We start from the raw sequence: 26,112 nt of genomic DNA, 5'->3' as shown, positions 1-26,112 counted from the left end.
TCCATTGGTGTCATTTGGGAAGGAGAACTGCTAAGGGTAAAGAGACACCGCCCCCACCCTCTTCCACTCCTGTTGGTGCGTCACTCCCATGGGACTTCCCCCAGCACCAAGCGAGCCTTGCCTGCTGCTCCGGTTCCCTGTGTGTCCCAACTGAAGAGTGCCAGAAGCACCAGTAGCTTTGCCACTACCTTCCACGGAGCCGAGCTCACTTTACTTTAGAGGGATCCAAGCACAAACACAAGGCCCCTGGAGGGGCAACTGAGTAACTGGAGGAAACTGCTGGGACTACCAGGGCCCTGCTGGAAACCCTGAAACAGGTTCTGCCCAGTCAAAGGCTTCTTCCTCTTATAGTCAGGCTGCTGGGAACACTAGGCGATATATGACTCTTTCACTTCTCTCCATAGCCAACACCAAGGGAAAATTAGCATCTAGGAATGAATATATATATATAATTCCCCAAAATGCTCCATAAATGCATATATATAATTATATACATGTGTGTATATATGTGTATATGTATACACACAAGCTCATATATATGTATACAATGAGCTCATGGAGCATTTGACTTCTTTCACCAAAACCTTCCAACTAGTAAAATACAAATGCTGTGTGTGTTTAGCGGTGGCCAAGGGGGCAGGAATAAAACTGCTAAGTCAGTCAATGGAAATGAGGCCATTCAGCAACAATGAGTGCTTGACAGCTTGTGCATCAGGCCCTGTCTCACCTACTCTCTCCTGTTACACACACGTCCATGTGATAGGCACCACGATTATCTCCATATTACAGATGTGGCACAGTGAGAGCAAAGGTTCTTTTTAAAGGCAATGCAAGCAGTGGTGAAGACGGAACCAAACTCCTGCTTGTAAGCCAGAATTCATCACCCTCTGTGATCCTGTGCGTGCATGCGTGCGTGTGTGCGTGCGTGCATGTGCATGTGTGTGTGTGTATGCGCAAGCCAGTGCGTACATGTGTGTGCATGTGTGTGTGTGTTATCACTGGGTATTAGAGCCAGGCACACTAGAGGCTCTGTTTTCCTGTGGGCTGTACTGAAGATAAAGTAAGATAATCTATGTGTCATGTGCATAATACAGTGCCCAACACACTGGAGAAACTCAGCTGTTACTGGGTACTTGCTATGGACTAGGCAGCTCTTAGAAAACACTGGTTAGCTCAGAATCTTTGAGGTCTCGAGAAACAACTTCCCTCAGGCAGAAGAGTTTTGATTCTCAAAGGCTTTAATAACCGAGCAGGCTGCACTTTTATTACAAGAGCGTGCAGTTTAAAAACTCTTGGCCAGGGTGTTAGATTTCTATAATTTATGAAGGCTGCATGGGTTTTTAGCCTTGCAAAACTTTCTGAGCTCATAGTATCTTCCAAGACTACACTAGGATATGCTCTTCACATTTTGAGTTAAAGGCTTTTTGCTTGTTTGTTTTTAAGTTTTGTACTGGTAAATAGAAATTATACAAGGTTAACAGATCTTACTGTGCTTATAAAGTCATGACCTCTATTACCCTTTCCTATCCCCTCTTTTCTTTATCTTTTCGAGTCCCCTCATCTATTTCAAGTCTTCTTTTTACTTTTGACTCTGCTCCCCCCAAATTCCACATATGACAGAAAACACACATCATTTGTGCAAATGGCTTATTTTGCTTAATATGAAGTCTCAAATTCCAATCATTTTTCTGCCAACAACCTAATTTTGTTCTTTATAGCTAGATAAAACCCCATTGCCTATGCAGGGTATCTTTTCTTGACTGACACATCCATTTAAGGGTACCCTGGCTGGTCGCACAGCATGGCTACTATGGATCGTGCCGTAATAAACATGGGCAGGGAGGTATCTCCGCTCTTTTGGATAATATATGCAGCGGTGAAATAGCTGGACCATATGGTAGTTCTATTTTTGGTTTTTAGAAAGAACCCTCCATACCATTCCCATCATGGCTGGTCTAATTTACATTAGATACTTTGCATTGATAAACAACAGTGTTACAAAGTTCCCTCAAGTGCCTCCATCCTTGGCAGCATTTACTCTTCTTCTTGCTGGTGTGACACTCAATCACAATGTATTTCCTTGGTGGCTAATGATGTTGACCATGTTTTCATATATTAGACACCTGCATTTCTTTTTATTATTATTGTTTGCTAATTATATGAAAGAGTTGGTTTTGTGCTTTTTTTAAATACATGTGTATCAAGTATGTTGGTTATACGTAACTCTCCATTATTCACACATATGTCACTCCTCAACGCCCAATGCTCTTTCCTGTTTCCCAGTAGTTCCTCTTCCTACACTAGTGTCTTTTAAAGAAAAGATGTTCCACATATAGAAAACAAGTGATGCATTTGAAAAGCATGTCTATTTCATTTGCCCACTTTTTGATTGAATTATTAGATCTTCTGGTGTTTAGCTTTTTGAGTTCTTAGCATCTACAAACCAGCCCTATCAAAGTCTTCCTAAATGCCCTCAGCCTTTAACATTCTGTTTTTTGGGGGTGGTTGTGTTATTGCTTGTTATTATTCTTGGGTTTTGACACAGGGTCTCACTATGTAGCTCTGCATGTCCTGAAACTTACTATGTAGACCAGGCTGGCATCGAACTCACAGATCCATCCTCTGCTTCCTCTCGAGTTCTGGGATTAAAGGCAAATGCCACCAGGCCTGGCCTGGCCTGGCCTCTCAGTATTCTAGTGGCTGCATTACAAAAATAGCAGGTGCAAAAAACAAAAACAAAAACAAAATAACAGGTGCAAGTAATTTTCATAATACAATTTACTTTATCTGATAGATTCACGTTATCATTTTAGCATGCAATCAATAATGGAATTATTAATGAGCTGTTTTATGTTTTTTTCCATATTAGCTCTTCATTTAGTATAAAATGTAAAAGTATCGCAGCCCCAGCCACATCATCAATGCTCCACAGTCACATGTGGCTAATGGCTACTGTATCACACAGAGACACATTATCCTCTCTCTAGTTATTTTATGAACGAAGTGTCCCTAATGACTCTTCACTTTGTGCAATCAAAATTATAAGAGATACACAAGGAATTATTACTTTGCCTCCTACTGCTTTGCATTTCTAAATACATCAGGATTTGGTCATTTAATCTTCACCATTGTCCTGAGAAACTGGTCCCTACAAAGTTTAGACAGGTAGCAGGTCAGTATAGGATCATCTCTCCATTTTTTCTCTTTCTCTTCTCTCTCTCAAATACACACACACACACACACACACACACACACACACACACACACACAGCTCAGCAGAGTCTTTAACTGTACTTCCTATAACTGGACTGCATGGATGCAGAGCCATCAGGGTCTAGGCAGACCTGGAATAGCCTGCTTACCAAATGCTAGCTGCTCCCTGCATACACATCCTCACCATACATGCAATGCAGCCAGTGTGCACTTTTCTCTCTCTTGACTTTGGGCCTGTGTCACCTCCTTGGCTAGTGAAATGTGATGCATGTATGTTTACCCTTAGTAAGCACCCTATGTGTGCTTCATACACTTGCTCTTCTTAGAAAAGATACTTGGCCCTCAGTGGCTCATGGTGTGTGGGGCCAAAGATGAGTGAAGCAGCACCCAGCTGACCCTGCAACCAAGCACTGGCTGCTGCACACCACCGAGACTGAGAGTCTACCCAGCAACAGCTGACTACCTGAATATAAATACTCTGTACCAATATCATCAAATCGTGCCCTTGCCGTAGATTTTCTTTCTAAAGACTAATTTGATATTCATTTTTTTCCCCTATAACTTAACCCCAACTTGGGTTTCTTCATGTATATTTTATGCTCCATTCAAACTGGGTTCTTTATAATTCTTGGGTGTGTCTCACATCACGTCCAGCCTTTTCTCACCTAGCTTGCTCCTGAACACTTATCCAACAAGTTTGGATTACTCCAAGACAGGTTCCTATCCACCTCTTTAAAGACTTCCTTCTGTGCAGGCTCCACAGCTGTCAGGTCAGCCCCTGTGCGCCCCTGAGCCCTTAGTTACTCTGCACATGTGTTACAGTTGGGTAGCTCCGTTTTCATGTGGGACTCCGAATAGTGAGAGCAGGGGCTGTCTCTGATTCTGTTGCCTGCCTTTGGGACGCGTTCCTCCTACAGGGTGGCCTCATCTCTCCTTAATAGGAGAGGAGGTGCCTAGTCTTACTGCAACTTGAAATGCCATGGCTGGTTGATATCCATAGGAGGCCTGCTGTTTTCTTTAAAATAAATTATATATATTATGTAAAAATATAAATTATATATGTAATTTTCCTCCATATATACATATATATACACATACACTCATACATACATGCCTGTATACATACATATATCATTCTGATTCTGACTTTGGAATCAGTCTAATCCCCTGGGCCTTACCATGATAGGTATCTTCTGCTATTTTGTTTATTTTGCCTCACAACACTTCCTCATCCTCCCACAAAGACAGCAAGAGCTGTGCAATGCTTGCCCCGTAATCTCTGTGACGCGTAGCGAAAGGCCTTAAACAGTATGCCACAATGGGAGCGTGGGATGAGGCGGTGAACCAGAGCCTGGGCGATGTGGATGCTGACACTGAGTAGCCGGGCAGCTTTGAAGCAGCCAGCTTTTTGTGAGTCAGCCCCTACATATGCCAACTGAGACAGCGCATATTTCACAGGATTGTTGTGAAAATTCAACACGAGAATGAATGCAAAATGCCTCCCGGTGTTGACATATGGTGGCAGCTCCATCCCAAGTAGCTCCATTATAAAAGCGATCATGACAGAACATCACACAGAGGCTAGTTTAAACAAACCCTTGATGGTGGATCATTTTCTCTTGGAAGTTAAGTATTTAAGGGTTACAGCAACGAGTCCAGTTCTAATTAGCTGTTTCCCCTGTATCCGAGGTTTCAGTGAGCTGGTGTCTGGCTTTCTTAAGATGCTCAAAGAACCATTATGTCCCCCTACACTTCTAAATCCTCCAGGTAGTCACCACGATAGGGAAGTCTGGTGCAGGAACAAAACTCCTCATTCACAAGAGCACATAGAAATCTCAGTTCAAGAACGATCATTACAATGGGTCAACTGCCAGGGCCGGGGAGATGGCTCAGTCAGCTTAGAGCTTGTTCTATATGACAAAGACCTGAGTCTGTCCCCCAGAACTCAAACAAAAATGCCAGGCTTGGTGGCACTTGCTTGTAATGCCAGCACTGGAGAAATGGAGACAGACTGGGCCCCTGGGACGGGGCTTCTTGTCCAGCCAGTGAAATCCTGACTCAGAAAAGCCAAGATGGAGCATGCTTGACAACAGATAGCTAAGACTGTCCTCTGGCCTCTACACACACACACACACACACACACACACACACACACACACACACACACACACACACCCCTACACACTGTACAAGTGACAGCACTGTTTGAGGCTGACTAGGGGATGAAACATTTCCTGGGGAGATTCTTTATCCAGTGAGAGAGGAAATGGTATTTTTATAAATAAAAGAGCTATTTTTTTCTGGTTATTGGATATTACTGTTGAAGTCACTCAACAGAAACTGTTTCATGTGCCCTATACTAATAGAACCGTATACAAATATACATGCCTCTGTCAAAGCAGAAATTACTCTTTTAAAGGACGAACCCAAGGTTAAGAGGCTCAAAACCCAGCAAGTGGCCAGGCAGGTAATGCTACAGAGTGACCTAGGCTTGGCGCATGTTGATGGGGGAAGGGTCTGGGGCTCAATGGAGGCTAAAGGCTGACTAAAGGACAAACACCCCTGCTGATCCCCCAAAAAATAAAAACCTAGAGTTGTGAGAGCTCCTGAAAACACTGAGTTTTTATGCGAAGCATCTTGATTTTTAAAATCTGCCCCCTCACCCCGCACCTTCTTTTAATTCTTCGGGCTTAGAGAAGGAGGCCATGAGCTTGTGTGGCCCTTGCACTAGGTATACTAAAATTCCTTATAGCATTTTAAAAAATATATGAATTCACTCTACTAACCCTAAAACACACCCACCTTCTCATTTATAAACCTCTACCCACTCCACTTCTGGCTTGTGTTTTCAGTTGTCCCCCATCAGGACACACATGGCATCATCACCCCTGTTGTCCCTACTTAAAACCTCTTCTCTGGTTCTTTAAGTTTGATTTGACCGTGAACTTGTGTCTAAAACCTCCACGATCCTCCCCAGGCCTCCCTGGGTACAAACGATGTAAGCTGACGATGGGAAAGGTCACCACCGACTGAACTCAGGCCTCAGCATCACTTCGACATGAGAAGAGCAGAAGCCATGAGAGCAGTCCAGTGGCTCGCCATCACCCAAGGTCAGAGGCCAAGAGCAGAGCGTGTGAGCACTCACCGCCAAGCACATCTCCGTTCTGGTAGTTCTTCCCTTTCTGGGTTTCCTCCTCATTCTGAACAGTAGCAACATGCTTGGCAGAGGCACAGCCCATAGTCTCATTTGGTCAGCTTCACCCGGGCTGAACTGCAAATCATCTCTACAGACACGGGGACATTTTTCTCCCCCTCTCTTCAAGCACAAAGGAAATCCACGTTGCGGCTGTGTTGGTCACAGTGTGTGCACCTGAGAAGAGAGAAAGCTGGGTCAGAAAGGGAGACCCGTACCTGGGACTGCTTCCCCGGGGTGGGTGGACAGCGTTTACACAGCCCAACTCCTGGCTTCAGCACTCAGTGCTGAGGAAAAGAAGTGCAGGGTGGCCATCCCCTCTCGATCGATCCCTGCTCAGAAAGCAACCCCGGAAGCCATGCTGCACGCATCGCATGCTGGTTAGGAGACATTCTCAAAGAAATGCAAAAGGCATTCCACGTTTACTTGAGGATATGACAACACCCGGTGGCCACATGGGCATCCAAGGTGCTTCCAAATTTGCTGATGTTCTGGAGTCTCGAAACTTCCAGAATAAGCAAAGCACACCAGTGAGAGCCACACGGTGCCTCGTTGCCATCCCTGCCTGCAGGCCATTCTTCCCAGGGATCCCTTCCTTCTCAGATGGAGCCCTGGACCAGGTTAAGCATCTGGAATTAGACTCGCTTGTGCTCACTTTCTGCTCAGCCCACTCGCTGTTTCCAGGATTGAGCCGAAAATATAGGAAGACGGAGAAAACACACCGCTCAGTTAGTTGTCTAACTCCTGGCATGGCCTTTGTGGCAACTGGTCTCTCATAATGGCATAAGGGCTGCTTATGAATGAACCCCTTGGAATGTGACCCTCATTAAATATAAGTCACTCAGAGCAAACCCTCACTCCAACTGACGTGAGAGCACCTTCGCTGCCACCCCGAAGGTAGCTGCCAGAGTCTCAGCGTTTGCATTGTTCAACGCACTCGCATACTTTGGGTTGGTTTTGCTGTGTTTATCATCGGTCTTATTCAGCCACTGCAGTCCTGGAAATGAGGTGCTACAACCCCAACGCTGTTTCCTGTTGCAATGCCTCTTATCCATCCCTCCCCTTGCCCCTCCCCTTATCAACATAGTCCTTTCCTCCTCAAGCTTTGGTCAGCCTTCACCAGCACCCACATCCTACCATTCCTGCCGGGATCAATTGAGACTGTCAAGTCTCACAGATGCTGCTACCCAAAGCTGCATGCTTTATTTTTCAGCAGGACAGCTGTAGATATAGATCTAGCAAAGGACATCTGTAGATACAGAAATCTGATCATTTAAGCCATAAAACCCCAGCAAAGAGCCTTTCCCCACAACAACCTAATTAAGTTAATAAATGAGATTAAATACAAGGGTAATGATCCAAATCAAGCCATGCAAACAATAGCTGCAGCAATACCATGACAATAACACACACTGCCTGTGTGTAACCGCTCAGAATTCTCTTATCACTGACCACGAGAAGAAAGCACAGAGCTGCTTGGAGAAATGTTACAAACCATGGAGCCTTGTCTCCTAGAGCGCTAATGCTGACACCTCCTTCACACACCAGGGGACCTTACGTTAACACGTTTTCATCTTTATAAAGGTGAAATCTAGGTCTGTGAATGTACGTAGTAACACACATACACAGAAGCTATTCTATTACTTAGCAGTAGGGTCTCTGAAACAACAGTATATCTCAGGAGCATGATGGGGGAGAGCTGATGACAATGAAAACAAATATACGCACACAACAAGGGCCGTGGCAGAATCGATGGCAAGGCATGATTCAAAAGAGCAGATCAAAATCTGACTGGCTGGCGGCAACGACTAGACCGAGGAAGTGGTATTTCTGTGCGGGTATTAAAGGTTCGGTAGAAACTGACCGGTCTGAAGACACAGCGACAGCATGCACACGTGACGAGCAACTGAACTAAGAACTGGGCACGTTTGTACACTTGCTTCTGAAGGGTCGGGGCAGAAAGAGGCCAGCGCCGCTGGTGATTTGAAGAGCCAGGAGAAGGCGTGACTTGCCCAGGAGTGCTTTCTGCAAGGTGCATTAAAATAGTAGCATGTTATCCCTCTGCCTAGCTCGTTTAGGTTCTGAAGAACCAACCACCACAGAAACAGATGAGATCGGCCTCTGTCTGTGGGGAGGAGTGAGGAGGTGAAAATGCCTCCCCAGCCTACAGCAGCCACGATCTCACTATCCCTCTCCTGCTGGTGCTGGGGTGGTTTCTGACCTCTGTCACCCCCTCCTCAGGCCAGCATCAACTCCTTTCTCAGCTCAGCATCAAAGGGGGAAGTCACAGGGCTGGAAGGAAACCTCTTCCTTTCCAAATAAAAAGTGTACAAGAAAACTACTTCATGCAGGCATAGGGAAGGCAATTCAAATGACTCCATAAGAAGTTTCAGTTTAGTTAGGTATATATTTAGTATATATCATATGATATCACGGGGTGGGGGGGAGGCGGGGGGCAGGAAGGTGAGGGAAGGGATCTTGAACTCTTGGGCTCAAGCAATCTTCCTGATTCAGTTGGGACTTGGGCATGAACCACCACATCCAGCTAAGTGTGTTGTGATAAGCACCGTCACTCAATAGGCACTCTCTCTCCATCAGCAGTCGGCGTAGAGTTTATTTATGAAATACACTAAAGGACATACCTTGTAGCACTATTTTGACTTTAAAAGTGACATTTTCAAGTTTTACAAGCTCATTACAAATATATTTCAATAAGTTTACCCCTCTGGCGGTAATGGAGTTCGTCATGCACGGATCACTGAGGAAACTTTGACTATGCCATTTAACCACTTAATTAGCAGATGTTAATTGAAAACTCCCTAGTAGTGGTAGGCTGTGATCGGTAGGTAGCAAACCCACAGTGGTAAGAAGGTGAGAGATGACTTCCCTCTCTGCCCGCACAGATCTCAGTGAAGAAGGTAATTTGACCAATTGCGCAGCCATGTGGTCTGGCTTCCGCAGATTAAACCCAGGACAACAGAGCGATCACCCCACAGGCACCTGACTCAGCTTTGAGAGAGTGAGTATAAAGAGCTGTTGGGGTTGAGACCAGACTGCAGCTAAGGACCCCTCATCAGAACATCTCTCAACTGCTTAGTCTTCAGTACCCGTGTGTAACGTCAAGGCTTCATCTAAGATTCATTCTACTTGAATTCGACTTCAGACTTCCTTCTGAGCAGACTTTCAAGGATGTGTCCCTGAGGACTGGTAGAGGCGCCTGCTCAGGAAAGCTCCCCTCCGGTTCATACCTTCACATAAAAACAGGAGCTCCTATTCACCTTCCGTCTTCCCTTCAGCTTTGCTTGGGCTCCTTCCCAGCCCCCCATCTGGCCTATTCACTTAGGTCCCTCCAACCACAGCGCTCAGATGCAAGGCTCGTGGTGCAAACAAGCATGCAGCGTCCACTCTCTCCCCCAGCGTTGTTAACAGCATGCTGCTGCTTGAAGCCGCAGATCACAGCGTGAGAACTGAGCCGAAGCATCTCTTTGAAGTTCGATGGACACTTCTAAAACGGACTCACAGGATGGTTTGTTTTTAAGCTAAATAATCTATGAGCTAGGACCATCGGACATCTCAGACAACACAGAGCCCAATTAGCTGCTAATGGCTTTGTGTATAATTCTCCTCAAATGACTGAGGACATGGGTAATGTCCTCAAAATGTGGAAACTACAATACCATGACCTAATCTAATTCAATACCATCTTTAAAGACTATTTTCTTATAAAATGCATCAGCAAATCTATACACCTAATTCAGTTTTTTTATGAAGGACTTTAAAAATGTGTGACCATGTTTGCACCCTTTCCCTGTGCCGTGTTCCAAGGTTCTCACAGTATCACAAGGCGAGTTCTCACCCCACGCTGACTCACGGCACACCACAGGAAATTCTGTTTATATGCACACATGGATTTTATACGCATGCCCATCACAAGGAAAAACTAGGAGAAGCAGGGTTTCATTAAAAAGAAAACCACTTTCATAAAACCGAAAAGTAAAACAAAAACTTTTTTTTGCGGAAAATCAAAGAGACAAACAATCCCTTTGTTTAAACAAATAGGCTACAGTTAGAGATTTCTGATTTTATAATGTTACAGGTGACTTTGCCTCCCACTAACTAATCGAAGACCTTTTCATTCTGGATAGAAATGACAAAATATCTCAGAGAAATTTCTTGTGAAGAAAACCACATCTGAAAAAAGTGAATTAAAGAAGTGATAAACCCCATAAAGAACCCCAGGCCAGAAAGAACACGGATGTGAAGGCTCACACGAGGCTTGCAGGTCTGGAAAGAAACCAAACTCTGATTGCAATGGGCACACAGAGGGCTATGAAGTTAGCAGTTAAGAAAAGGATGCAGTTGCCTTATTAATAGACCAGAGCAAAGTGGCCCCTTTTGTACTTTTGATTAAAAAGGGAAACCAAGACAAGGTGACATCTAAAGCACCGTTCTTTTGTTGAAGAAAGAGACAGCATCTAAGCCCCATAAAGAAACACACACACACACACACACACACACACTTTGTAAAAATAATCAGTCTGTTTGACCATCTGCTGTGAGTCCCCGTAGTGAGTGCTAATGCAAGAGCCCACTGGGGGTCGGTTTCGGGGGCGGGGGGGGGGGGTGGTGGATCTTCAAAGTGATTTCTAATCTTGAAGCTCTGGTACCCTTGGGCTGCTGTTAACACCTTTTCACATTTCAATGTGATTGCTAAAAATACACGGAGATGAAATGCATTTGGCATGATGGTATCCGGAAGTCAAATCTTCCTGTTCACATCGCAGACCAACCAGGCTCACCCCTCCACTCACACTTATTCGGTATCAAAACAATCGACAATATGCTATTAACTCCAAAGACACCCAGCTTTTGGCTTCTGTTTTCTTAATGGGAGAACTCATCTCTCTGCAAATAACAGTTGGGCAGAGGTAGGTATCTCACAGAAATATAGGAGTAGCAGGCCTTAACGCAAGGGGGTACGCATCTGCGGGATTTTCCAAGTGAGGCAAAGAGACGGGTGAGAAGTAGAAAGAACGGATGTGAGGCAGGTCAACCCTGGTCTCCACGGTCACAGGCCTGTCCTTGGACCGAGGCTGGGATTCACGTAGCTAAGCTTGAGTCTGTGGCCTGCCTGACCCAAGGCTCCATAGTAAGGACAGAATGACCAGTCATGAAAAGGCCTCATCTCACCTAGAGTCAATTCATGTACATACTTGTTTTATTTTTTATTTTTGATAACACTTTCTCCATTAACAGATGCTTGGAAGTCTAAAGTCTGGACATTTCTCAGAAGCGCTCCAGGTAGTAGTGACATAAGAAATATCAGTATAATTTCTGATAATGTTTGGCCCACAGGTGATGATGGCTTCAGTGTGTTAAAATCTGAAAACCAGAGCAGAGAGCCTTTCCCCCTCTTCTCTATCCTGGCTTTAATGAATAAAATTAATTCCTGTGATGCTTCTTGTAGGGAATCAGTTAGGAGAAAAGAACAAAACAAAACAAAACAAAACCACCTGGGGAGTAACGGCTGCCCTTCAAGTTCAGGGTAAGAACTTTGTGCCATCATACTGTGAGTGTTGGACACGGCTTCGGGGAGGACAGTCAAACAGTTCCTGACTAAACCACACACCAACGCCAGTGTGGGCTCTCCAGGACATCAGCACCCACGCTGGGTAGCTCTAACTGCCTATCACTCTGGCTCCCAAGGGTCCAAGCCCTTCCGACTCAGCAGGTCACACTATGCACATGCCACACACAGACACGCGCTCACTCTCCCCCCTTGCATGCATATATATATATGTGTGTGTGTGTGTGTGTGTGTGTGTGTGTATACACAAAAATTAAAATAAAACTCTAAACAATTTAAACCACAGAAGCATGAACCAGAAGCCAATGAGTTTTTATAACTTGGAAACATAAAGGAATGCATGGATTATATCTGAGAACTTAATTTGGTGTCGATATTTGAGAGGGGATATATTTGATTTGGCCAGAATTAGTATTACTTTTAATAGAGTAGGAACGCTGAAAGATCTCAGTCCTACAACTTCAAAGCACAGTTTCCCTAAAAATATAAGCATGTGCCCCTCTTCCCTCCCAAAATAACCTCCCCTTTTCTTTCTAGTCCCTGGACCAAAATAAGTGAAATTCCCCCCACAAGGTCTCCTCATTCTAGGATCTCAGGCCACATGGTCCAGGTGTGCGTGGCATCTGTGAGTACCCCAGACTGCTGGGTAGACAGCAGCTCGCTGAAACCTATCTCTACAGAACAGTCTCTGCTCTCTCAGATTCTGTCTTCTGGAATCTTCATACTTTCTCTAGAACACATTGTGTGTGATCTGAAAGGGCCTTGAAAGCTTGGAGAATGTGCACAGGCAAAACCTCCTCATGGAGGGGAAGGTGTTTCTCTCATAGATACACCATCCTGATGAGGTAGCAAATTACATCCGGTATCTTATGGGAAAGGATGTGTGGGCAAGTTCCTTCCTGCGGCACGCCTTGTGTCTCATCTGTACCCTGGAATCAGGCCTTGTGAATGTGGAGAGGAGGCCAGATGACCTATGGCAAGCACCTAAGATGACACCTGGCGTGAAGAAACCAGCTACTAAGTACCTATTGTCACGATCCACACTATTAATGGCACATTGATGAACTTTTGGAGAACAGAAGCAGAAGGAACAAAAGAAGAAATCGAGAGGGGGAGAAAATTTGTGGCAGGTTATTGGTTTTAGGAACCAAGGGTTAGTAGGATGACCCACCACGAAGAGAACACCGGGAGAGAGCTCTTTCTCTAGAAGAAGCGTGTGGCCCTTGTGCAGCACAAATAAGGAGCCCTGAGCAGAGACTCAGGTGCCTCTGTTGTGCTGGGTATGGGACACTCAGTCCCTGTGCAGCATGTCTCAAGGCTCTACCAGCGCGGGCTGCGTGCAAACGCACTGTAGGGCAGAAGTCACACGTGGTCTCAGTTCCCACGAGCATGAAGTTCACTGTTACCAGCTTGTTTCTGTCTCCCTCCCCAGGGAGATTTCCAAGATTACAACCTGCCCTAATCATTTCTCTCTCTGCTGTGTCTACCACACTGGCAGGCCAACAGTGGATAAACAAATGGCCAATGTATGAAGTATCTTGGAATCCTCTTTTCACAGAGACATGGCATATCGGAGAATGCTTTAAAGGAAGGGCGCTGCCTTCAGTTCTGTGTCTTAACTTACCTTCATGGACAGTGACATCTTTCATAAATAGCAATAATAAAAATTTAAAATGTTTATCTGGGCCATTTCAGATATTTTATTTTGTTTGTTTTTTTGTTAGTTATTTTGGTTTGGTTTTTTGTTTGTTTTGTTTTGTTTTGTTTTGTTTTGAGATAGGGTTTCTCTGTGTAGCCCTGGCTGTCCTGGACTCACTTTTGTAGACCAGGCTGGCCTCTAACTCACAGCGATCCACACGCCTTTGCCTCCCAAGTGCTGGGATTACAGCCATGTGCCACCACGCCCGGCTTCATTACAGAGAATTTAAAGTGTTCAGTATATTCCTCCAAAAAAAAAAAAAAAAAAAACAGGAAAGGGGTAATTGGCAGAATTTTCAATGTTTTGGCACTTAAATGTTGGCCCTAATCTGCTCTGAGGAAATGGGCTATTTATTTATTTTGACAACACTTTTTTACCAATCTCCTTCATTTTCTACTTTCCACTGGGACCCAGAGATTCAAAGTAAGGTATCTAGCTCCGCCCCCTGCATGTATTTCCTCATTTTTCATTAGAATCAATATATGAGCTGCATCAATTCAACAGACCCATCTGGTAGAATCTATTGGATAGATCAACTATCGAATCTATCAAATTGATTGATTGTTCTGGCTGGAATTGAAGTCTTTGAACGGTTTTCCACAGCAAAGAACATTTTAAGGATGACATCTTTAGGAGGCTAAATGATAAATATCTTTTCAGGTAGCATAAACCAGACCCTTCCACCTACTAAGTTGGATTTTGTTTGTTTTTAAGCATCTCCATTTTCTTTCATACTGTTCTCCAGAAAAGCTTAAGGCTTTGGGGAACTGTGTTGATTCTGTAGCAGGCAGCCAAAAAGCCATTCTGTGTCATCACTGTCACCGGAAGGTTGGAGACTAGATCCAAGAGGACAAGACAAAATCAGCAAAGTGACAGCCACGCCTCTGCCACATTTAACCTTAACTCTTCTCACTGCACCTGCAGTTAGCCTTGGATGGTCACTGGGGTCCGAGAGGACAAGCAGAAGTGATGCCCCCCCTAACCCTGCATGTTCTTATCTGGCCACCAAAAGTCAATCCAAAAGTATGTAGGGCTAAAGGTCCCAAGCTTTGATGACCTTGTAAATGTTCCCAGAAATTGCAACCAATTATTCTGCATCAACCCAATGTTCCCTACTTCAGGTCACATGTTGCTGAACGTGGTGTTCTCTCATGCTTGTCCACAGCATGTACTCAGAGAAGGAGACCGCACGACACGGGCGTGAAGGCCCAAAGTGCAGCATCAAGACATGCTAGCTACAAGCGGTTCTCACTGCAGACACGGAGGCTTTATGTGAAACACAGTGTTAAACACCCGGCTCAGACATTAAGCTCCAGAGAGGGCTTGAGGAAGCAAAAAGATGGTGTGACTACATTCCAGTCCAGCTAGACCTTGGCCTAAGATGTGGCTGTAGGCTCAGCAATGGGTATCTCACCTGCAGGGGCTATGTATGCCTAAAAATGACAGACATACACGGGGCAGCCTGGTTATCATTGCTGTGCCTAGGAGGACTGCCAACACACTGTCCCCTAGCCCAACTTCATCCCTGTGACTGCCACCCCAGGAGGAGGCTAGAAAAAAAAAATATGACAAAGTGTTTCTAATTCCAAGCTCTTGTTGAAAATATTTTTTAAAAGGATATAAATTAAAATCAGAATTTGTAGGTCATCTATGGACCTGGCCTTCGGACTTCAGATTTTGCTATATTGTGTTCCTTTGTTTCTATTTTGCTTTGCCTGAGAGGGAAAACTGCACAGTCATGTCCGATGGGCGTCAGGATGGCAGTTTTGGAAGCATCAGAAAATGATTCAAATTCTCACCAAAACATTTTACTTCTCACAAACTCAAAAGTATCTCATCAATTTTCCATGACAAAGATAAATCAAGGCCTTCTTCCAGCTTCAGACCCACGACACTCACGGATGCTTCCTAGGTGAAGACTTGAAGCCATCCTCGGGGTACTTAAGGTCAGGTTGCTAAAGCCACAACTGAGAACACTGAACGCTGGGGAAATACTACTAACTCTCACCGAGACCTGCTAAACCACCACAGCTTTTTCCTACCGCTTCAGAATAAGAGAACCCCGCCATGGCTCTCGACAAACAACCTCCTCCTCAGTATTCTGCCCTTCGTGCACTGTAGCTCTCACCCCATAATGTGCCTCAGTTTCCCCACTCTTCTAAATGCTTTCTCAGTGAGTTGGTTCTGTGGTGTTTTGAAGACATGTCAGTCTAGCAGGAGCCGCGTCTAGAAGGTAGACCCCCATCTCTGTATTTTCCCACAGCTGTGCTGGGACGCTACAAATCCTCAAATGCCAAACAGCAGGCCGCTGTGTCTCCCCATTGTGTTTGCTGCCCCTCTACCTTGCACAGAAAAGGGTTCTCCTGCCTCACCTTTGCCTGACTTTTGGTGCACGTACGCCGACCTTCCTAAAAGGTGCTGGAGCCACAGATGGTCACCCACCTCAGAGCCACCATCACAGTGAGCAACAGCCTTTCCAAATCATTTCCAGAAATATGAATTTTAAACTCTATGGCATTTTTTTAAAGGCAGAGTGTAGTTGTCCAACCAAGGCTGGCCTCAAACTTACTACTGTCCTGTTTCAGCTTCCTGAGTGTTGGGGTTACCTCAATAGAACTTAGCTTAGAATATATGCTCACCAGAAACGTAGTAAGTAAGGGTTAGACAGACTGAGTGGCGCAGAGCCTCTTGAAGAGATCTGAGTTGCTAGCACCCAGGGGGATCTGTTGCCTTGGGCCTCTGAAAGCACCTGCACACACAGCATATATCCCATACAGAAACATATATGTATATACAATTAAATACATCCTTTAAAAAAGTAATAGATGTGTTTTTTTAAGTGAAAGCATAAAACCTTGTCATGTGACTGAAGGTTTCCCATACACATATGCCATCCCATCTGGCTTTTAGGGGTGCTTTGATGAGCTAAGTGTAGTGTCTAGCCACAAAATTCTGTATTCTCAGTCGTCTCCTTAAGCAGAACTCCGCCTACGATCTCTGCCTGCTATCAAAGTCTGGCCACCCTTCAAAGGTCAGAACACATCTTAGCATCTCTAAGAAACCGTGCTCTAGGCCACAGCTCTTCCCTTTCTCTGACATCTTCAGTGTGGGTCTACAGGACCCACTCACCATCCTCCAAGTTGCTAGAAGTCTGCACGTGTCCTTCCATCTCCATCTAACTTGGTCCACTAGGAGTCCTCTCTCTGACGTTAGCATTTAACTCTCATTTGGGAAATAATTATACACATGGCCTTGGGGCATCGTCCGTTCTCTTGCTCTGTATTGTGACCTTGAGTTTTGGTGTCGTTTGTGAATTTTGAAGGCCAGTTGTGCTTCCGATGACTCTGCTCCTGCATGAATCTTTGTAGAAGGTGGGAGTCTTAACTAACATTTGTTACCTTAGACGCCGGCTGGAAAGCAGAAGTGTGTAGGATGAGAGAACTATAGTAATTTTGGCTTTAAAAGAAACTTTTGTGAAAAGTGTAGGTGAAAAAAATCACTATCCAAGGTGATTTAAAGAGGTCAAATGTTGATTATATAATTATATACCACATTTTGGAAAACATATTCTCTGAATAAGGGTTTTTCTTTTTTTTTTTTTTTTAATTGCCCATGTGACTAAAACTATAAAGAGGAGAAATTTCAGTGGAAAGTGAATATAGGGGGATTTTAAACCCCTATATCCAAAATTGACACTTTTAACCCCACCTCTAGCCCAGCCTCGTTGGCTAGCTCTGGCTACAGGGCTCAATTCAAGCTCATGACTGAGTCAACATCAAAGCTCTGCAAAGGTGGCTCAACAGCTCTCTGAGCACAAACAGTACCATCAAGTCAGTTTCCTTCACTGAGCAAGTCCCAAATGTCTGCCCGCAGTTATCTGTCAAGGTGCTGTGTTGAACTATTTATTTTATTCATTTTGTATCTCGTTGTTTACCCAAGTATGAACAGCAGCTGCTTGCAACCATAAATAATGAATTTGGAGCGCAGAATTCGGAGCTATGTTTGGGGCTCAGTACTTCAGGGTTCAGTAACCTAGCAACAGAGCAGCCTGAGACCTTTTCCCAAACTGTGCCAACATCTACATACCTGCCTGGCATGGGCTTGGAAACCCACTGCTCAAGTCAGGTTTGGCTAACGACAAATCGATAATGGCAGACAGATTGGAGAAACAACTGGAAGGTTATAGGAGCCTTGATGCCAGGTTCCAAACATCTCAGCATCAGGACTATGAAGAGGAAGAAAACATATTACTTAGGACTAGATGCCAATTACACTTTTGCCTTGGCACAACTCAAATTAATACGAATCTAGATGCTCTTAACAGCCAACAGCTAACATTTTGATAGTCTGCGGGCCGGCTATGCGCTTTGAATGAAAACGAACAGCGAGATATGCATTACTACCGACCTTCTGACAGACAAAGGGGACAAGAAAGAGACAAGATATTTTAATGCTTTCTTTTAACAAGCAGATAAAAATTGAACTGTCATGATAAAGACATTTCCAGAAACAGGGTAGCTCCCGTCCTCTGCCCTGGAGTTCACTTTAGTTTATCAGCCCATCCTTTAGACTTTAGAGGATTCGGGTTTCTAGCGGTCACTTGCAGCTAAGGGCCCTCCACGTCTTATATAATAAGATACAGAGGCATATTTATTGTTTTGTTTCCTCTTCCCATCCAAAAATGAAGGTCATAATACAGTAAAGCAACAACAACAAAAAAATGTGGTTAAAAAAAAAAAACTAATGGTTCCAGCAGCAGTAAAAAGAAATAAATCAAATGTGGAAGATTGTTTATTTGTATGTCAAAGAAAAAGCAGACTTCTCTATGGAATGACACAGCCATTTGTTTGTCCCCCCCCCCCCCCCCCGCCCCAATGAAGCAAGCAAATCAAACTGGAGTAAGCCACAAACCCACCCTTCATCCCTCGAAGGGCAATGGGTTCTTGTTAGATTAAAACCACCATCCTCGGGGCTAGAAAGATGGCTCAGAGGTTAAGAGCATTGTCTGCTCTTCCAGAGGTCCTGAGTTCAATTCCCAGCAACCACATGGTGGCTCACAACCATCTGTAATGTGATCTGATGCCCTCTTCTGGTGTGCAGGTATATAGGCAATAGAACATTGTACATAATAAATAATTTTTTTAAAAAAACCCCACCGTCCTCCCCTGTTACACTCACTCTGAAACACAGATGCACAGTGGGATCAGCAGACCAGCTAGGCACCGTCAGTCTGTAAGACAGGGAAGTGCTGCAGCCAGACCTGCAGCCTTCCCAAACATTAGCTGCCTCCTGTCTACTGGGGCCCTGTTCTGTACTGCAGAAAGGGGAAGGTGACAAGGGCCGGACAACAACCTATGGGTGACAGTGTCCAAGACACAACTTCTTAAACTTTGAGCCAGACAAGTGAAGGCGGGTGGGGGGTGGGGGTTTAAACACAGAACTCAAACACTTGGCGCTACACGCGCTGTTCATGCCCTGCAACAGTAAGAGCACTGCCTGAGATGGCATGGCTCCGATCAGAGACCACTGTAAAGTGCAGTACGGGATTTATTTGTTTATTTACCATTCATATCAAGTGTCTGCTCTTATAGAATCATAGTGGTTTAATTATGGAAGATAAAGATTTTTCTTCTGTATGTGTGTGTTTATGTGTTTGTTCATGTTCGTGTGTGTGTGTGTGTGCGCGCGCGCAGACAGGTTATCAGTGTCAGACATCTTCTTAACTGAACCTGGAGCTCACCAATGAAGGAGGCCAGGAAGCTCCAGAGATCTTCCTGCTTCTGCCACACCCCTACCAGGATGTAGACAACATGTCACCACACCTGGATTTTCATGTGTGTGCTAGAAATCTAAACTCGGGTCTCCAAGCCTGCCTTGTGTCCCAGCTGATCTTGGCTGTCAACTTGACACATCTGGGAAAGAGGAATCTCACTTGAAGAACGGCCTCTGTCAGACTAACCTTGAACATGTCTGTGTAGGAAGGCCCCGCCCATGGTGGGCAATACCATCCCAAGGCAAGTGAGCCTGAGCTACAAGGAAAGGCCGCTGAACTCGAGTCTGGGAGCAGACAAGTGAGCGGCTTTCTTCCATGCCTCCTGTCCTGTCTTCCCTCATTGACAGACTATGGTCTATGTGATAAGATAAACCCTTTCCCGCTAAGCTGCTTTTTGTCATGGTGTTTATCACAGCAACAGAAAATGCTTTACAGACTAAGCCATCTTCCCAGCCCTGGAAAACAAAGACTTTGACTACTATCCAGCGATCTTTTCTCAGCATGTGTCAAATCAGTGTGCTTTAAAACTACATGGTGCTAACATGTGTGATTGTACAAGTTGGTGTTTGAGCTGTTGACTTGAGTTTCACTTAAAACGTCGCTAAATGGATTCTGGTTTAGGATTAGAGCAGAATTTCCAACAGTCTCTGAAGTAAGTGCTTCGAAACATACTTCTGCTGTTTTGTACTATGTGGTCGTGTGACAACATGGCATTCTCACAGTGACAATGACAAAATCAAAACAGCGGTCAGCTCTGAAGTAAATGCTATTGGTGTTCTACTTCCTCTAGGATCAAACAGTCAGCCACGATTTAACTAAGTAAAAATAATTGGACCAATCTCATTATTCATTAGTAAGCAAATCTGCCATCATTCTTAATGGTAAAGAAAGAAAGAAAGAAAAAAAGAAAGAAAGAAAGAAAGAAAACTCTACGTATACCAAAGAATTATTTTAAAATAAAATTTCTGATTATATGTTATCAGTAAATGCCTGATAAATATCTATTTTATATGCCTATAAAGTCATGTCAGAATTTCTTAGTAGAAAACAATCAAGAGTGGGAAAAATTTACTAAGAAATGGAGACTCAAACTTCCCAAGGTACCCAAGGTCAGGTCCCGAGGATGTGGAAAGCTTAAGGCCCAATGTCTTACACTCAGTTTTATGAATTGCACTTCCATCCCATCAGCTCCATGGTAGAGGCTGGCCACCCACCCAACTCTGTCAAGAGGATGGTATGTTACATGAGACACAGGGAAATGCGGTCCACTGGCATCAGAAGAGAAGCAGCATGCTGTCCCCAAGGGGCAGGCGAGGTCAGAGTCTGTGTGGCTTGGTAAGCTCTTTGAGGCCTAGCCAGAGGAACAAATAATGGAGCGATTGAGATGGGTTGTTCCAGGTCACAGCATGAAGTGCAGTGTGGCTACCAGGCTATCTCCAGCAGTGATGCCCAATGACAGCGGGTGATCAAAGCACAGCTAGGGACAAGGAAAGACACCTGTCCTTCCTCAAAGGGTCACATGGTGATGCGCAGTGACAATATTCAGAGCCACAGTTACAAGTTCGACTTATGTTTATGCAGCACCCATCATGTGCCTTGTCTTTCACACAGGCGCTTAGTCAGTCAGCCAGGTTCATCCAGGCAACTTAGAGGACAAATAACAGGCTCTATGTGCCAATAGAGTTAACCCAGAGCTAGGTGCCCAGCAAAGTAAGGGAGAAGCATATTTTAAAAGGGGGGGAGTCATTACCTTAATTTAATCTCTGCTGAAGAGTAACTGGTTTCTTTTCTCCCTTGCAGAGTATCAGATAACAGTCAATAGTATTTATAACATCTCTGACCTTAGCTTGTCCTGTTAGCACATACAAAGGTCAATTTCTTCCTTTTTTGTATTCTTTTGGGAGAGGTTCTAGCAAATGGAACCGTCCTGGTCAGTTTTATGCCAACTAGGGACAAACCTAGACATGACTGGGAAGAGGGAACCTCAAATGAGAAAATGTCCCTCACCAGATGGCTTCCAGGCTCAAGTCTATAGCACATTTTCTTGATTACCGATTGGTGTTGGTGGGCCTAGCTCACTGTAGGCCATGGCGCTCTGGGATGGTGCCCCTGGGTGATGTAAAAAGGCAGTCTGAGCAAGCTCTGAGGACCAAGCCAGTGAGCAGTGTTCTGTTTCAGTCCCTGCCTCCAGGTTCCTACCTTAAGTTCCTGCCTTGACTTCCCTACGTGATGGAGCCTGATCTGAGAGTTTTAAGCAGAAATAATCCCTCCTCTCTCCCCAAGCTGCTTTTGCTCATGATGTTTATAATCACAGCAGAAGAAACCCTAAGACAGGAACATGGGGGTTTGCACATGCTAAACATGTGTTCTACCACTGAGTGTCATCCTAGCCTCAACACAACTCCATTCCCATTCAGTGTCCACTGGAACTGCACACGGTTGGTGATATTACTAGCCACACAGGGAACAGACCCATCGGACAATGGCAGTGGTTTCTCAAGTAAGTAGATCAAACGCTGGCATCTAGGGTGCACCGAGTGGCTTTCTTCCTATGTCTCCACTCCACTTGACTAGTTCAATCACCACCTCTCGAGAAGATCTTGAGTTAAGTATGTGACTTAATATCTACAGAGAAACAATAATGATTTCTATCCACAGTGGAGCCATTTTCCCCCAGGGCACTTGCTGGCTTTGCTGCCCTGGGTCTAGAAAGGACCATGTATAGAGTTCTCATAGGGAAAAGCCTAAAGTGGCTACACAGGAGCTGGAGAGTGGTAAGTAGGGTGAGAAGACCAGCCACGTGCTAAGGACTGTGGGAGACTGAGGAAACGAGAACAACGGGAGGAACAGTTGAGGGAAATGAAATACAGAGAAGTGGGTGAGTGGATGCAGAGGTCCTTGAGGAAGTGAGTGAGTGGATGCAGAGGTCCTTGAGGAAGTGAGTGAGTGGATGCAGAGGTCCTTGAGGAAGTGAGTGGATGGATGCAGAGGTCCTTGAGGAAGTGAGTGGATGGATGCAGAGGTCCTTAGGGAAGTGAGTGGATGGATGCAGAGGTCCTTGAGGAAGTGAGTGAGTGGATGCAGAGGTCCTTGAGGAAGTGAGTGGATGGATGCAGAGGTCCTTGAGGAAGTGAGTGAGTGGATGCAGAGGTCCTTAGGGAAGTGAGTGGATGGATGCAGAGGTCCTTGAGGAAGTGAGTGAGTGGATGCAGAGGTCCTTGAGGAAGTGAGTGGATGGATGCAGAGGTCCTTAGGGAAGTGAGTGGATGGATGCAGAGGTTCTTAGGGAAGTGAGTGAGTGGATGCAGAGGTCCTTGAGGAGGTGAGTGAGTGGATGCAGAGGTCCTTGAGGAAGTGAGTGAGTGGATGCAGAGGTCCTTGAGGAAGTGAGTGGATGGATGCAGAGGTCCTTAGGGAAGTGAGTAGATGGATGCAGAGGTCCTTAGGGAAGTGAGTGAGTGGATGCAGAGGTCCTTGGGGAAGTGAGTGAGTGGATGCAGAGGTCCTTGGGGAAGTGAGTGAGTGGATGCAGAGGTCCTTGAGGAGGTGAGTGAGTGGATGCAGAGGTCCTTAGGGAAGTGAGTGAGTGGATGCAGAGGTCCTTGAGGAGGTGAGTGAGTGGATGCAGAGGTCCTTGAGGAAGTGAGTGAGTGGATGCAGAGGTCCTTGGGGAAGTGAGTGGATGGATGCAGAGGTCCTTGAGGAAGTGAGTGGATGGATGTCGAGGTCCTTGAGGAAGTGAGTGAGTGGATGCAGAGGTCCTTGGGGAAGTGAGTGGATGGATGTCGAGGTCCTTGGGGAAGTGAGTGGGTGCAGTGGTCCTTGGGGAAGTGAGTGGATGGATGTCGAGGTCCTTGAGGAAGTGAGTGAGTGGATGCAGAGGTCCTTGGGGAAGTGAGTGGATGGATGTCGAGGTCCGTGGGGAAGTGAGTGGATGGATGTCGAGGTCCTTGGGGAAGTGAGTGGGTGCAGTGGTCCTTGGGGGTGGCCTTGCTTCCCGCCATGCCAGGACTTCTTTTTATTTGTTATACTTTTGGACACAGGGTCACACAGTGTAGCACAGCTGACCTAGAAATCACCATAGCCCAAGCTTCACAGCAATCCCCCTGCCCTAGCCTTCCGAGTGCTAGGGTTACAAGTGTGAAACACCACCCTAGGCAGCCCACTTCAGCCTCCGCTTTCAGCTCCAAGCATGTGGCTCTTGGGAGCCTCAGTTACTAGTTGCAGCCCCCCTGCAACTCCTCATCCACTATTCCCACTGCTTCCCTAAGTGTCAGTCCCTACAGCGGAGGATGAGGGTGGGACGCCAGAGCTCCCCTCCTCACTTTTAAATGACTCCATGGACTGTGACTGGGCCTGAGTAAGAGATAAGGCTTAAGAATGCAGACAACGTCAATAAACAGAGACAGAGACAGGCTATAACAATCCTGGGGTGGCTTTGGGATCTTAAGCCAATACACAGCACAAGGAACACTAATAAAACCTCTTTTATGAGAAATGCGGGGAGCCATTCATTTCACAGGGAGATAAAGGAGAAAGCCGTGTGCTGTTTCAATGTTCTGGGAGGCCAAATTAGACACCTCGCCACCAGTGCCAGTTCGTTACCGGTACAAATGGAATACTTGACAGTATCTGCTCTAAAAGTATGAAAGCAAACCTGAACAGCCTGAGGAGAGTGTGGGGGCTGGGAGGATAGCTCAGTGGTGACTGCTCTGCACTCATGAAGACCCGGGCTTGACCACCAAAATCACCAGTTGAAAACAAAAACAAAAAGAAAAACAAACAAACCAGTCTGATTTAGCTTTTGCCATCTCCAGAAGGAAAAATAAAAAGAGACATAACTAGAGAAATACTGTTTATTTTCTTAAGAGTTATGAACTCCTTCCTTGGAAGTCTGGCCGTTTAGTAAATAGGTGACTCTCAACGCCATATTGACTCAGTCAGTGAAAATGATGGAGCTGACACGGAGGTTTAGGACTCTGTGTCCACCACCCGGAAAAGGACTAAAATACTGACACACTGACACAAGGACATAGTCTAAGAAGCAGCCTCGTGTGATACACTGAAAAGCTGCTGAGTAGTTCTTCAGTAGGAAAACTACTCCCAGGTTGCTTTTTTAAAAACTCAGACTTTTCTCAAGGAGAATCACCTCTACCACACAAACATAAATACCACTCCGGCTTCGATTCATTTCAATTTGACAGCCTTTACGGAAGCGTTCATTTCTTACTGTTTCCGATACGCCGTCACTTCATCACTGTTTTGTTTCCTAAAGCAAATTTTAATGCTCAAGCACTGAGTTAGTCTGAGTTCCTTTTATGGCATATATTTAGCAATGAATTAAAATTAACTTTGTTATGAGAAAATTTCCAGATCTCTTGTGATAACTGGCAGCAAGCCAGACTGTTGAAAAAGTGAATGGAGACGTTAAATTAAATTGTTGTGGAGTTGTTTCAAATTACAGCAGACTCGATAGCATACCCATTTATTTCAGTACACATAGGCCAGGCGTATGTTCAAGGTCTTTATTGTCTTGATCTTTAATTATACACGTCAAATTCTTCAGAGAAGCTTCCTCTAATCTGTTATTCCAAGGAGAACCAGCACAGTCAAAGAAGCAACTATGGATTTTGACAAATGTCCTTTGAATCCCAGTAGAGAAACAAGTGCCGCAGAAGATGGGGTAGAGTGTGCCTCCGCTGTGCAACCCTGCAACCCTCGCCTAGCTGCCGTGATGCTCACGGTTTGATGTCCAGCACCCCTCCCCCTCCATGCTGAACAAAGCAGTATGCACCTCGGGAGCAACCACTACACAAGAAAATAGTCATTTCCCCTCCGTGCTCAATAATCTACGCTTCCAACTACTGGTTTCCAGCAGGAACAGGGCACCTACAGTAAGGCAGCCATGCTCTTAGATCAGAACACACCCCCTCACCTACAGACAGACAAACTGGACAGTAGTGGGCAGACCCTAGGCAGAACTAATCTCTCTAAACCTGTTTTCCCTCTAATAAAATAGGTATTCTAGCATTTTCCTTGTAGGAGCCTTCTGAGGCTTTGAGCCAAAATATGCAAAGCAAAGGCACATTACCAAGAACTTAGTAGGTCTTTTACAGGAGGTAAGAATGAAAAACAAAAATAAAAAGCCCATCTATGAGGAAGCACACACTCTCTTCACTGATAAAAAAGGGCTATTACTTATTGCCTCAGTGAACTTTATAGTAAGTGCGACTTCCAGGAAGGTGTCTCAGAACATTTGAAATTAATGCAAACTCACTTTCTCTTCATCTGCCTTAAAGTCCATAGCTGATCAGGTGGAGGAAAGAGAATGTGGACGCACGCATGATGGTAGCTAGCACGATGCCCATGAAAGTGGCACAGAAGAACCGTGAGCACGCATCCACACGGGCTCAGCCAGTGCAGCTCGGGGGCATAGCTTTCAGGGTGAGCTCCACAGCCCACAGGTCACACTTTCCCACGGCTGTGAGAAAGCATCATGGGCAAAAGCTACTTGAGGAGGAAAAGGTTTATTTCATCTTATATTTCCAGGACTGAGAGACGTGAGGGCAGGAACTCAAGGCAGAGACTAAAGTAGAAGTCATGGACGGATGCTGTTTCTTACTGGCTTGCTGCTCACGCTCCACTCA

General features: G+C 45.2%; 1 protein-coding gene across 2 annotated transcripts in view; it reads right to left on the bottom strand.

Moving 5' to 3' along the window:
• Positions 1-26,112, bottom strand: part of LOC311585860 (uncharacterized protein C1orf21) — a 208,108-nt gene that overhangs the window by 112,033 nt on the left and 69,963 nt on the right. For both annotated transcript variants that reach the window (XM_084761500.1, XM_084761501.1), the window contains exon 2: positions 6,359-6,583. In XM_084761500.1, coding sequence (XP_084617626.1) covers positions 6,359-6,452 — 94 coding nt within the window. In that variant the 5' untranslated portion in view covers positions 6,453-6,583. The remainder of the gene's footprint in view (positions 1-6,358; positions 6,584-26,112) is intronic.

This window comes from Acomys minous (assembly GCF_964271855.1).
Source record: "Acomys minous genome assembly, chromosome: 1".
NCBI classification, from domain to species: domain Eukaryota; kingdom Metazoa; phylum Chordata; class Mammalia; order Rodentia; family Muridae; genus Acomys; species Acomys minous.
Note: the sequence above shows the minus strand (reverse complement) of the source record. Positions and strands in the feature narration are given on the sequence as shown.